This window comes from Aythya ferina (assembly GCF_964211825.1).
Source record: "Aythya ferina genome assembly, chromosome: 7".
NCBI classification, from domain to species: domain Eukaryota; kingdom Metazoa; phylum Chordata; class Aves; order Anseriformes; family Anatidae; genus Aythya; species Aythya ferina.
This window is the reverse complement of record NC_140302.1, coordinates 7,148,695-7,162,285: the sequence shown is the minus strand read 5'-3', so window position 1 is coordinate 7,162,285 and position 13,591 is coordinate 7,148,695. Positions and strand designations below refer to the sequence as shown.

At 39.5% G+C, this 13,591-nt stretch overlaps 1 protein-coding gene across 17 annotated transcripts in view; it reads right to left on the bottom strand.

Annotated features, from left to right (window-relative positions):
* The window catches only part of PCDH15 (protocadherin related 15), an 883,259-nt gene that overhangs the window by 357,468 nt on the left and 512,200 nt on the right, over window positions 1–13,591 (bottom strand). For all 17 annotated transcript variants that reach the window (XM_084525148.1, XM_084525147.1, XM_084525146.1 and 14 more), the window contains one exon: window positions 5,649–5,767. In XM_084525148.1, coding sequence (XP_084381274.1) covers window positions 5,649–5,739 — 91 coding nt within the window. In that variant the 5' untranslated portion in view covers window positions 5,740–5,767. The remainder of the gene's footprint in view (window positions 1–5,648; window positions 5,768–13,591) is intronic.

Here is a 13,591-nt window from a genome sequence, read left to right as displayed (position 1 = left end):
AGGAAGATGAAGCTTGCTCCTCTTACATTTATTTCAGAAATTTAACTTGCCTCTTGCCAAAGAGAAATAGGTCTTCTGCTGACTCAAAGCACTGCTGGTGGCACACCAGGATGTCCCATCAGATGTGTTTTGAAGAACTTCTCAGAGTAACTAATGGTTGAGTTCCTCTTCAAAGACACCAACAGCAGTTCTTTTCCCTTTAGGACCACTGAAGAGCCTGGCACCAGAGCACTCAACCAAAAGCATTTACTTTTCATAAAGCAAGCAAAAAAATGACTTCTGTTCTGAGGAGCAAAGGGTTTCCCAGGTGGCCCTTAGGCAAGCACCTGTTTGCATTCTTCTTCTCCCACTGCATGTGTACAGCACAGGGCTCCAGAAATGATAAATGGGCTCCATGTATTCAAACATGCATTTTCTGCAGTTAATTTCCTGCCTGACAGTCATATATCAGGTTCTGAAACCATTTTATTTTTAAAGTAGCCTCTTAAAGTGATTTGTGAGCGCCTTTAGTTACTCGAATTTTTGTAGCAAAGACCGTGTTAGGCTAAATTAAAGACAGTAACTAATAGATGGATCCTGTGCAGCACAAAAACAGCTGAAAGAACTTGTGTCTGCCCAGTCCTGGTGACAAAGCGAATCACACAGTTGTGCTTTCCAAAGGAAAATCCATATTTAAAATGTAACCTCCAATCCAGGGTAATGATAAAGACAATTTACATAGGTAAGGCTGTTCCTTATATCCTGATAGGGAAAAAAAAAAAAAAAAAAAAAAAAAAAAAAAAAAAAAAAAAAAAGTTTTCCCTTATGAAGTGAAACACATAGTTAACAAAATCTTATTAGCCTTATTATTTAATTTCAGCTGCCAGCACCAAGTACTAATGGACTGCCACCACCCTCTAGCTGCTGCAGACCCAGCAGTTGTGCAGCTGCAGGTGGGACAGCCCAGCTTACTGAACCAGTGGGAAATACACCCAGCAACTCCAACTGCTCAAGTGGGGTTTCAGTTTGATGTGCAAAAGAATTCAGGAGCACAAAGCAAGGAGATAGAAGAGCAGGAGCACCCCAGGACCCTGGCTAGCTAAGTACAGTCTGACACGGTAGGACTAGGAGCACTGTTTAGTTTGCTCAACCACGATAATATATACAATTACGTGAGTAACTGCATGAATCCATTCACGTTTTTAAATGTTTTTAAATATTACTTAGTCAGAAAATCTGCATCCCTACTCTGCATCCTGGAACTCAGAATTATTTACATATTTGCAGAGTAAATTTCCACAAACGACTGGATTTCTGACAGCATTAAGAGTTTAATAAGAGCAGTGATGAAGTCGTTCATTTCATCAACTTCAAGCAGCAGGAGATGATTCTCCAACAACTTCAGCACAGCCAGGCAGGCTCACCTGGCATTCTGCTAGTGCAGGTGGCTGCCCATGAGGTCAGTTTTGCATCCTTTTGCATCCAAGATAAAGTATTCAGCAGCCACCATGTTTCTGAAGCTGCTCTATGTTCAACACAACCCAACTGCAGCACTCAGCTGTGCTCTTATCAAACACCAGGGTGATGTTTTTGATAGCTAGTGAACAGTCCTCAAGCAAGTCGTTTTTTTTCCTTGATTTCTCCCTACTGTGTTCTTTGCTCCAGACAAGCCTATACTTCTACATATGGAAGTAAAGAGGAGGAAATATTGATACAGCCCTTCAAGGGTCTTTGTTGGCTTAAGGAAAAAAAGCAATACACATCCAAACCTAAATGGTAATTTTTTCCCCTCCATCTACATGTTAATTTGGACTGCAACAAAAATGCTAACAAAACGTCTCCAAGTTTCCCAAGCATGTCATCTTTGCTCTGCAGAGGCATTCCTGCTAGAGAGTCTCATACTCTAAGAAAAGATCCTGCTAGCAGATTAGAAGTGAACAAAAACCATTGAGCTCTCAGTGACAGTCACATTTGCCACAGAGCAGCTGTCAATGGCACATCTCCTGTTCAGGAGGTTATAGCAGTCAAAATAAAGCAAAAAAGTTGTAACTGGAAGCTTATTAGAACATGACATCATACTGCTTCGGTGCAAAGTTCAAGTCCACCCATACTTTTGAAAAAAAAAAAAAATCAAAAACAGATCTTTCCTATTTTAACAAATATTAAAATGCAAGTATTGGTTCAATACCAAATGCAAGGAGAATTCAAATGTAGATATTTTGGGAAGTAAATAAGCCAAATAAGTAAATAAAAGATAGGATGGGATAACAATTACTGGCAGCCCCTCCCCCCAGTTCACAACTATACCCTTTATGAAAGATATACACTAAGACTAAACCACTAAAGATTAGCAAGTCTGCTAATTGTCAATTTTTTTTTGCTGGATTGGTTTGTAGCATCAGAGAGCACACAGTGTTTAAATTCAGCAGCCTTCTCCACTGACCAAAAGATTGCTGCTAATTTTTTTTTGTTCAGTCAAATACACTATGCCTAAAAGAAAAAAAGAGATTGCATCCTGGGCTTCCACCTTCCTCCTCACTGCTTCTTTTAGCCTGAGAGTTTGACTTGGAATTTATCAGAGCATCACTAAAAAAATAAATAAAAGCCACTGTAGCTGGCCTAATTTTACGTATTCCAAGGCTGTAACTGACATTTCTACTTTTACTTACCCATATGTATTACTTAAAGAAAAAGATACATTTTACATTATATATATAATAAAGATAATAAATAATATAATATATATAAGATAAATTAAACGCATCTTTTGTAAATGTGTGTGTATATATATATATATATACACATAACATACACACACATAATGCATTGCAACACACAAATATGCAGCATTTCTTCTGCTTGGAAAGGAGCAAACTAGAGGCAGAAGAAACAGAAAACCACATTTCTTTCTTTACAAGGAAAAAATATCCACCACAGTACCCATTCACCCAGTCTTACATCTATTCTGGCATACCATATGGCTGAGCAATACAACAACACAGACAATGAAATCCATGGGAGAAAACACTGCATTTTCCAATCGTATACTGAGACAAACGTGGTAACTCTAACAAGAAAATTTTTCCTTTAATATATTTTGGGGTTTGTTTTTGATATAAGGGGACTACAGCAGATGTAAAATATTTGCATTTCATCAACAAAAAAAATAATTTCACCATGACCTGCCTGCTACCACAACACATAAAATATGCTTCAGTAGGGGAAGTAACTCCAACAGCGACAGCAAAGCACAACTGGCAGAGCAAGGGGCTGGCAGGAGGCCACTTGGCCACCAAACACAAATGCCAGCAAGCACACTCGGGAGAGGCATTTCAGCCAAAAGGAGGACACAGCAGGACTTCCAGGATCAGGAGAGGAAGGAGAACCCAGGTGCAAGGGCAGCTTTCAGAAACACGTTTGTTTAGGCTAGTGAGCAGAAACTGAAGCAGGGAATTATTGTTGTCTAACGATCCTTTGGCTGAAGAGCAGGAACACCAGAGAAGGAAACACATTACCTGAACTGAAAGATTACGCAGGCACTGCCAGCTAACCGTGAATAAAGTTAGGATAGGAATGAGACAATGGCACTGAGCCAAATGAACAAACAAGAGTCTGGGAAAGCTCTCTTGCAAGTGTAGCAAGAAAGAAGTCTAAATATTTCCAAGACAGTCCTGTATAAAGTTTTTAAGGCTAATTTGTAACATTGTCAATTGCTATATCTGGGAAAAGATTTGATGGCTCAGGATGTCAAGCAAAAACATCCAAAATACAGAAACTGATGGCTAATGGAGCAAAATGCAGTAATATTGGCATGCAAATAACCAAATAGGTACTGCTACAACCATGGAAACAGATCATTTGCATGCTCGATGCAAAGAAATAAGTTATGATTTATGCCATAATTGATTTTCCTGTTTGTATTCATGATTGTTGTGCTGTTAAAATAATTATGCTATTTTTATATTGCAATTGCTAAAAGAGTGCATCTGTCATATCTGCTATATGTTAGATTACAAATTGTGACATTGCAAATTCAAGTAACTCTACTGGTATGGTACAAGTCATGCCAAAGTACTTTCCTGCAATGAGTTAAGTATGGAACATAGCTTTCTTTTTAGCTTCAAGAAATACATTTCAAAAGATTTTAAATGCATTGCCTAATTAGGTATATGGTATTTGTTGAGTAACCAATATCCTACCCTGGCTTAAATTAATTTCCATGTATTTTTTCCTCTATTATATCATCATGTCATTTATACAGAGAACAAAGATAACAGGAACACTTGTAGCTAAATTCACTTCCCTGAATACAGGAAGAAAAATTCTTGAGTTTGATGCAAACTAATTCTTGAGTTTGCATCAGAAGTGGTTCAGCTACATATTCCTCAAGCAATGGTATTTCTGAACCTTTCCCCCAGTGAAGGAACAGTATTCTTGGCTATATTCAAACTGATATTTCACTGAAAATCAAGGCACCCTCTGTTCAGGCTGTATAACAAGAGAACTTCGGTGATAAAAACCAGTTTGGGTTATGTGCTAAATTCAATGTCATGAGCCAAATCATACCAAAAAAAAAAAAAAAAAAAAAAAAAAGGCAGGAAGAAAATCATTACGTGGCCACCCTAGCAGGGATCACTACAAATCCATCTGAAACATTGCATTAAACACAAAACACCACATTTCAAGAATTTAAGTTAATGCACTAAAGGGAAGCCCATAAAACCCTGATGGTGTCTGCGTTCTGCCTTCAAGGACATGGTCAGATGGAGTAGACAGATTATTAGTTCTAAGTTGTCCAAAAGAGTTAGACCTGTTTACAATATTCTGTATTTTCAGGTCTTCCCCACTTCCTGGTAACAGGAAGGAAAGTTTTATCGGCAAGTTTTCATGGGATCACTGCAAACATGAAACAGAAGCAGCAGATAAAAAGTCAAAACAGTGCATGGAAATTTGAAAACCAAAAATCTAATCAGCTGAGTTTCTGCTGCCATTGCTATCTGTCACTGTTGTAATTTTCATTACTCCAGATGACTCTTAAAACAGAGCAAAGAAGCTGCAGGGCTTCTCTCCTACCACGTGATCCCATCAGGCAGCATTATCAACAGATCAATAACTGCTGAGGTACAGGCTTCACAGCCTTTCTAAGTCAGGAAGCCACTATGCATTACAGGCACATTACCATTAATGAACAATAGCTTCATGTGTAAGTGTGGACAAGTATCTTTCCCTTCCTCTAAAGCAACTGTAACAAAAAGGTACAAATCTGAAGATTTTGAAACAGAAGAAGGACCGAGGTACCTCCATCTGTAATTCTGTGTTACTACAGATAACTGGAGGAACAGATTTCTGGTATTTTTTAATTAAATTTAACAGAGATGTGGCACCAATAGCTCATGCTCTTTCTTACAACATCACTTTGGTATTTTTGAAGTACTGTTTCTAAGAATTAAAAATTAAGAATTCTTTGAAACCACTGTTCCCAGTGCTGTAGCTGTCCATTTACAAGTAAAGCAAGGTAAGGTAACTCTTTCAATAAATAAGAAAGGAATTACAATGCTAGCTAACTCTTTGCTGTACCCTATCTTCCCTACCACTTGTTCATTTGATAACTCCTGGGCGACAAAGCAAATCACAGAATCATCCCCTCCCTCCCACAGCAAAAGCCTTACCTTCATCGTTCTGGGCCAAGGAACCTGCTAAGACAGTAGCAAGTGCAATCCCTACAGCTAACCACTTCCAGAGACAAAACCGCTGTAGCATTTTTTGTCACACTTCACTCAAGGCAGATCTGAAAAAAACAAAGATTTGGTACATGCATTAGTCAACCAACCTTCACAAAGGTGATTACAAACTATTCCATAGCTATGGATGCATATAGGGCATATACAATGTTGAACTGTTATGGACCACACCTGTTAAACAAGCAAGCTTAATCCCATTAACATTAAAACATACAAATGTACATTAATTTGATAATCACGTATGCACAGCCTCCCAAGCAAGAATCTTGCATTTGCTTTATTAAGCTGCAATTTCAATAAAATTAAATTTTTCACTCTTCCTGCTTCAGCCTTGTGCTTCACAGTACTTTGGAGAAGTGACCCTATGGGAGAAGTTCCGCTTATTAAAACTGATGTTTAATTGCAAGAGTCAGCAGAGAGCCAGCATCCAAACCCAGTGCCCAGCAGAACATCTCCCAGTAAATGGCCTTCTCTAACAATGCTCTAGGTAAGTAGGTAAGTGGCCAGCAGGGGAGGGGAGGAAAAAAAAAAAAAAAAAAAAAACACAGAACAAATCAAAACAAAATCAGAAGAATAAACTGGCCAAGACAGGTCTGGATGAACAAAGAGAGGTTTGGATGAATTCCAGAGCATATTTAGAATGAGTAACATTAGGAAGTTATATAAAACTGTTTTATTGCTCCAATAAAGAGAATTAACATATTTCTGTAGACCAGAACTGAATTATTTAAAAATCTTCTTTCACATTAAAAAACATTGTGACAAATACAATGAACTTCCTAGCAACAGAAGCATGAAACGGCAAGAGAGTTACAGCATTATAAAAACAAGCTATTGTATAAAAAGGGTTTATGTGCTGTCAATTTTCCCAAGCAAAGCACTTGACTTGGATTTCATTGCCAGTTTCCGCTTATAACTTCCCATTGTGGTTACAAACGCCCTGTATCTCTTTCCAAGCCAAACAAACAGACTGCTTCCCCCCCTCTTCACGGCTCCAGCACTAACAAAGCCCAATCCACCTGGTGGCACAGTGCTGGGCTTGTGCTGTCATTTTCTTCCATGGACCCAGCATGTAGAAAAACAAACGTATGGACAGCGTCTAATTCGCACCACAAAACCAAACCACCAGCTGAGGACATACAGACATCCTTTGGGATCACACTCTGCTAATCCACACCAAAAGGATGTGGAGTTTCCACTAACAGAAAAGTTTTGTTAGGTATTGTAAAAGACAGGAATTTCTCCAAGGTCTGAACTTACTCCAGATCATATCAAGGCTCCCTTACACATCAAGCAGAGCTCCTTTCTTCTTCCCAAAGACCAAGGAGATCACCTCTGACTTCTTGTTTTTCAGGGATTTTAATACTAAAGTTCACTATTAAAAGAATGCTATGAAAATACAAAGGGCAGGGGAGGATGGCACAGCACATTCACTACTCCACCCCTCATTCAGGGGTTTAAAGATGATGAGAAGCCTTCCCTTGTCCTGATCCAGGTTGATGTCTGGCTCCTGCCACCCTGGCCAGTGCAGGCCATCAGCTGCAATGTGCAGCAGCTTCAGGAAGCAGATAAATACCACACATCAAGCACAGGGCTCCATGTGGTAGTGCGAATTTGGGGGACTGTGTTTGTATTTCAGCTGGACAAACATCAGTCTGACAGGACGGCTCATGATTACGTGAGTCAGTGAATCCAGGCCAAGCAACAGGATCTACATATCATGAACATGTGCCCATCTTCCTCCTCCTACAACAGTCTCTGTACCTAGCTCCAGGGGAAACAGCTCAAGTAAGAATTTCAGACTTTTCCTAATGGGGCTATCATTCCCACCCACAAGAGGACACCAGAATTGTTAGCAGAGATCTCACAATCCATTTGGCCAACTTTCTGTTTAAAAGCCTGTTATGCCGCTAGGAAAAGGAAGCTTTAGGCTCATAAACATGTTACCAATCAATTGGAAAGCATGTAACTGCTAGAGGAAAAGAGCAGCTAGTTCTCAAGAAAATAGAAAGACAAAAGGGAACCCCCTCCCAGAAGCATGCGCAAGACTTTGTGCTGGTCAAAAGTGGCTTTTTCCCCCTTTACTTACCCTAGTAACCAAAATGCTCACGTGCACTGTCACTTCCACATAGCCAACTCAGAAGTCATTCTGGATTCTGCAACAGCATCTTCAAAGGACAGAAGCAGCTTCCACCATACTATATTCTAGCTGACTACTTTTAAATCAAGGCTGAGCACCTCCACGTTGCCCAGATGGTTATTATTAAACAAATCAAAATATCATCAAGCTTACTGGATGCTTTTGAGGATGCGATCATATCAATACTTCACCATTTTTTCCTCACACATTCAGAGGAGACCCTGAAAGCATTGAGCCCTGTTGTTTTTAATTTTAAGCACATGGCATTATTATTGCACGAGGTGACATTTACTGTCACGTGCCCCCAACATCTTACACCTCAAAAACGGAAACAGGTTGTTCAAGAGACTTATTTAGTTTCTTCAGCTTGGCCTAATAAAGACCACAAGCATATGCAGACTGACTGTGCTCCAAGTCCTAGAAAGAAATGTCCATACACACTTCAGACCTCAGAGATATTTAAATTTACAATCTTGGGAGAAAAAAAAAGAAAATCCACATCTCTAAATCACCATGTCCTATTTTTGAAACATCTATTCAGAGCTCAGCTGACGTTCTTGAGTCAAGTCTACTCTAGAGAGATTTCAGGACAGAATCTTGGCAGACTTATTTTTGATTTTGATGAAAAGTCAAGTAAAACACGAGGACAGCAGCACTGCTGCTCTAAGAATATGCATCTCTATATACAAGTGCATACAAATTGGCCTCCCTTTCTCCCCCATTTTAAATCAGAAAAAAAGCTGGTAAGAGAATGTAGAAAGCAAGGATGCTCCTACCAAAGTTAAGCAGACTCTGCTAACTCAGAAATAGCTCACAACCACCCAACAAGTTATTACACAGCTCCAAAAGGTCCACAGTCTACAAGAAACAGCGTTCAGCTGTAAATGCAGCCTGACATGGCAAAGGACAATTGTGAATTGCTAATAAAAGGAATATCTGTCATGTAACGGCACACAGTAAGTCTTAAAAGATTAGGAAATACAGGAAAATACATCACATTGCTGTAGCAAAATTCTTAAGTTTGATATTACCACAGGGAATGAGAAGCTATATATTCACTCACAAAAATCCTTAATGAAAAATAAAGAGAGCTGAGGTTTTGGGGAACTCCAATTTTTGGCATATATCTTTTTTTTTTAAAAAAAAAAAAAAAATTCTCTCAGGAGCATTCCATGTTTGACTGCATGTATGTACTGAGACATAAAACCAGACAGAGGTCCCAAGAAACACAAGTACACCCGTGTTTTCCCAGAGGGGTGGTGGCGGCAGCCGATCACTGGCAGTATTTGCAATTGCCAGTATTTACAGCAGTGCCATGATGGCACTCCAAGGAGCAATCATCTCTCCTCATCTCACTTTTGTTTTATTATTTTATCTTTCACCAATGTAGTTACTGAATCGCTCAAACTCCAGCAAGTCAAGTCACCTACATGACACATTTCAGAAAGTTTTAAGACAGGATAAAGGTGAATGGAAAAAAACAAAACCCCAGAAATCAAATGAGTCATGGCATCTGCGCACCTGGAATATATTTAAGACCCAATGCTCTTCTTGTAATCTTAAAATATTTACGATCCATTGTTATTGCAGTACTTTAAAACTCCATACTCATTTGAAGCTGACCAGGGAAACATGGACTTAATTAAAATGGATAGCCTTGGTCAGGGTAAAATAAGCAAATAATAATTTGCTTTTTTTAATATTTATTTTTTTAATAAATATTTTATATTTATTTTAATAATAATAAAATACCCATGCAAATTTGTTCTTGGTACAGAAATAACTGAAGTTAGAGAAGCCCTCTGAAATCAGGTGTTTGCTATTGTCACACGTTGGAAGGAAATGATTCTTTATAAAATTTAACCTCAGAGAAAGATAGGCAAGGGAGAGGAAAAAAACTATTATAGATGTGGTTAAGAGGTAACAGAGAAGGAAAAACTGCTGTACAAATATCCAAACCCTGGCTAACATTGTCCCCACTGGTCTCTGGCATATTTCCAAGCCAAAACTAGCACTTAAATTGCACCAGAACATGAAGTTTCTACGTTGTTTTTAATAAAAAGAAAAAACAAAAATCTCAGCTTTGGACTGATTTTGCCCCAAGTCAGAGGCAGCTGGGTTATTCAGAACCTAGCCAAGGCTCCCTATGAACAGCACCACAACACGAACATTGGTATAGCAGCAACTTTAATACCTTCTGACCACTAGCAGCAAATTTGAACACATCTTTGAGGCAAGCACAGTTTATAACTCATTCTAAGAGGAGAAAGTGCATACTTACAAATCACTAAGTAGATGTAAACAAGCATTTGCCATTTAATATACGTCAAGAACAATAGCCCCTGTGAAATTACCATGGTTGCAAGAACAGTACAGCATGTTTATAAATGTTTAGATACCTATTTACGTGAATGCTATGATTTTACACAACCAACCAGAACTCCTTCAAGGATCAACAGTCACACATTTCGTTTATGGGTGTTGCCTTGTGAATATTACAATTGTGATAAAACATTCAGGTATAAAGCAAACTACAAGTATACATATAGAATTCTTTAAAAACACGAAAAATTATAGTGGACAGTTTTATTATGGGCTCGTCTGTATTATTACTGATCAGATAAAATGCCTGAAGATTGCAGACACAAAAACGGGGTCTCTGAAGTGCAAATGTTTGTGCTGTGATGGAACTGGTGCCATAATATATCAGAAATGTCAGCAGAAATGGTAAAAAAAAAAAAAAAAGTGTCTCTTACAGAAGCCAAATAGGAGATGAATTTGCTTTACAGTCTGACAGCGTTTGTGGCTAGGTTAAAGCTATGCTCCATTAACTGTATGTCCCGAATACTTTATTTCTGTTTCCAAAACAATTATGTTGAACTGTCAACAGAAGAAAACACTTCAAAAATACTTAAACATGTGAACAGGCAAAAACCACCTCTGTTTGTCTCAGTGCCATTCTTAATGAGCGTTATGTCACTGGGTAGGCAGCCACAGCTGGCTTGACACATACCATACCCCATCCAGGTGCAGCAGAGCGCCCACCCACTCCTACTGCCACCCCAACAGCACGGCACTGCTGCTTTTATGCCTGCAAGCAGCTGGGACGTCCCAGCAATGATCACTGCCATGCACCTGACACCCACACCGAGCATCTTCCAGGGCTTTCACCACCCATCAGCTGGGTCCTGGGGCTGAATGGCCATTTGCACATCAGCTGGGGAACTACAGGGCTGGGGAACACCTTCAGTTAAGGCTTGACCAAAAAATAAAAATAAAAAAAATCCAGCTCATGAGCTCAGGGATGTCCTGGGAAGTAAAAGATCAGGCTGCCAACTCCCGTGCCCACCCTCTGCACTTCCCAGAGAGCTGCAGAGCCCGCCTCAGCATCAGCGTGTGATGAGAGACAGTGAAGGCAGAGCTTACATTGGAGTTAAAGCCACAAGAGATATTTACAGCTCCACTTCAGCACCCAGTGTGAATAACTGAATAACTCTGTTTACTGAAGTCAAACATCTGTTTATATGCTCTCCTGAAGAAGTTAAGCATATGCAAATATTTGGTTGAACTGGGGTTATATTGAATAATTTACAGTACAAATACAATCCTTTCTCCAATTTTGCATGATCTAGCTTTAACTAGAACACTATCACAGTTTTTATTTTGTGAACACTGCTTGAGCGCTCCACGTGGAAACATTTCAGCCTATGAACTCTTTGACATACTTGACTCCTCTTACATTAGATAAGAAGATTTTCATGCTATAGAACTAGGACAAATTGTATGGATTTTGTTACTGTCCTTTGCTTGATTGGATCCTTTCAATAAAGTAAACATTTTTAAGACTCAGTTTCAACAATCAAACGTACTTCCAACTCATTCCTTTTTCATGGGTGCTGAATCCATTCTCATGGATGTGTTCACTTTCATTACATTCAAGTAATTCCTGAATTCCTCATTATCCATTTTCCTCTAAGACCTAACAGCTTTAATTATTCCCCTGCCCTATGTTCTTCTTACAAAAATGGCCACTTTCCCAATACAGTCACTGCCACTGCCACAGCAAGGTGTGTCCAAGCCAATGGAGAACATCAGTAACAGCAAGTTACTTGCCTCCACGTTAGTGAAAAAAAAAAATAAATTTAAAACTTTAGTACAACAGCACCTCATCTAGGTACAGCTAAAATTAAATTTTGCTACAGGGTCAGTTTCGCATTTAATGCAAAAAGATGCACTTCTCAACTTAAAGAGTAACTTTTACTTCAACACTGAAATTCCTAAGTTTATTTCAGTGCTGTGTACCCCAACCCAAAGTGACTGGTATTTCCCTACTCACCCTCAATAGAAAGATGCTATTTTTCCTCCACACATAGCAATGGCAGCTCATGTGTATGGCCCCATTTGCAGCAGGTGACATCTTGCGAGCACTTTGCCAATCCCCCTGCCAGCAGAGCGTACAGTAAATGTGCTGTATTAACACTTGATGCAGCATGCTGTTAATTTCCAAAGAGAAGAGGGAATATTGCTAAGTATATGCAGGTTTGCTCAGAGAAACGTCAACTGCACCACCAAAAATAGAAAAAAAGCTTTGACAGAGTAACTGAGGTAGAGATGGAGAGGGGTTTTTGTTTCCTGCTTCATCATTAGTTGCAATCGCTGGAGTTATTTTCTGTATTTTCTGAGAAGCAATCCAGCCATGAGATGGATTACATCCTCTTAATCATAGGTGAGTAAACAGGATAGCCAATTTAGTCCTGTCTCCAGACCCTGGTTTGTAATGCGGAGGGCACCACATAGATACTCAGCTCCCCAACCCTCTGTGTGCACTCAGCCTATACAACAACCCCACTCTCACAGGAGGCTGCCACTGCTTAATGCAAAGATGCTCCCAAAGTCAGGCCTGCATTGGGCTGTACATCTACAACTGCTACCTGCAGGCAGTGGCTCTAGGATGTGGAGAGGGGAAAAATATCCTACACCTCCTTACATCACTGCCCAAGGACTCTAAGAAGTAACATTAACTACTTACCATAAAACCATTAAAAATATATATAATCTATATTAGTCAGAAGTATTTAAGTTAGCTCTTCAATAACCTTTGTCTTTACAAAATATGCCCACAAAGCTTAAATTATACGTTAAAGTACTGGCTACTTTACTAGTTAATAATGGAAATACAGCTTGATACAGAAATACAAAGATCAGTTTCACTGCTGTTACTGCAAGACAAGTATTGGGCCATATTCCAGAAATCTCTCCATTCCTCCACTGATGAAGCCTTCTCTCTTTCACGGGGCTCACTTAAGGCAGAGGAGCAAATCAGAGGTTTCCTCTAAGCAAAAACCGAGGAAGTACTTGGTTACCTTGCACTGAAACAAATGCTGGATTTTTGAAATACCAGGATGGGCAGGAAGTTCAGTTTTCTCCCAGCTCCCACCTGAGCTCTCAAAGAGCAGGATTCTCACAGGGGCAGCCCAGATGAATTGTATGGGGGGGAAAAGCAAGTTCAGGCACAGGGAGTACAGCATAGTCACAGAGCTGCAACTGCAGGGCTGTCCCATGGGCTGCTTTGCTCACCCCAACAGCTGGACCACACATTCATCTGCAACTCATTTGGACTTGAATTACCAAAAAAAAAAAAAAAGTCCAGGAATGACTTCTCGAAAGACATACTAAAAAGCCAATTGTAAGAGCATAGGTTCTGCCCTGCCAGTTGCTTTTTTGTTCTTCA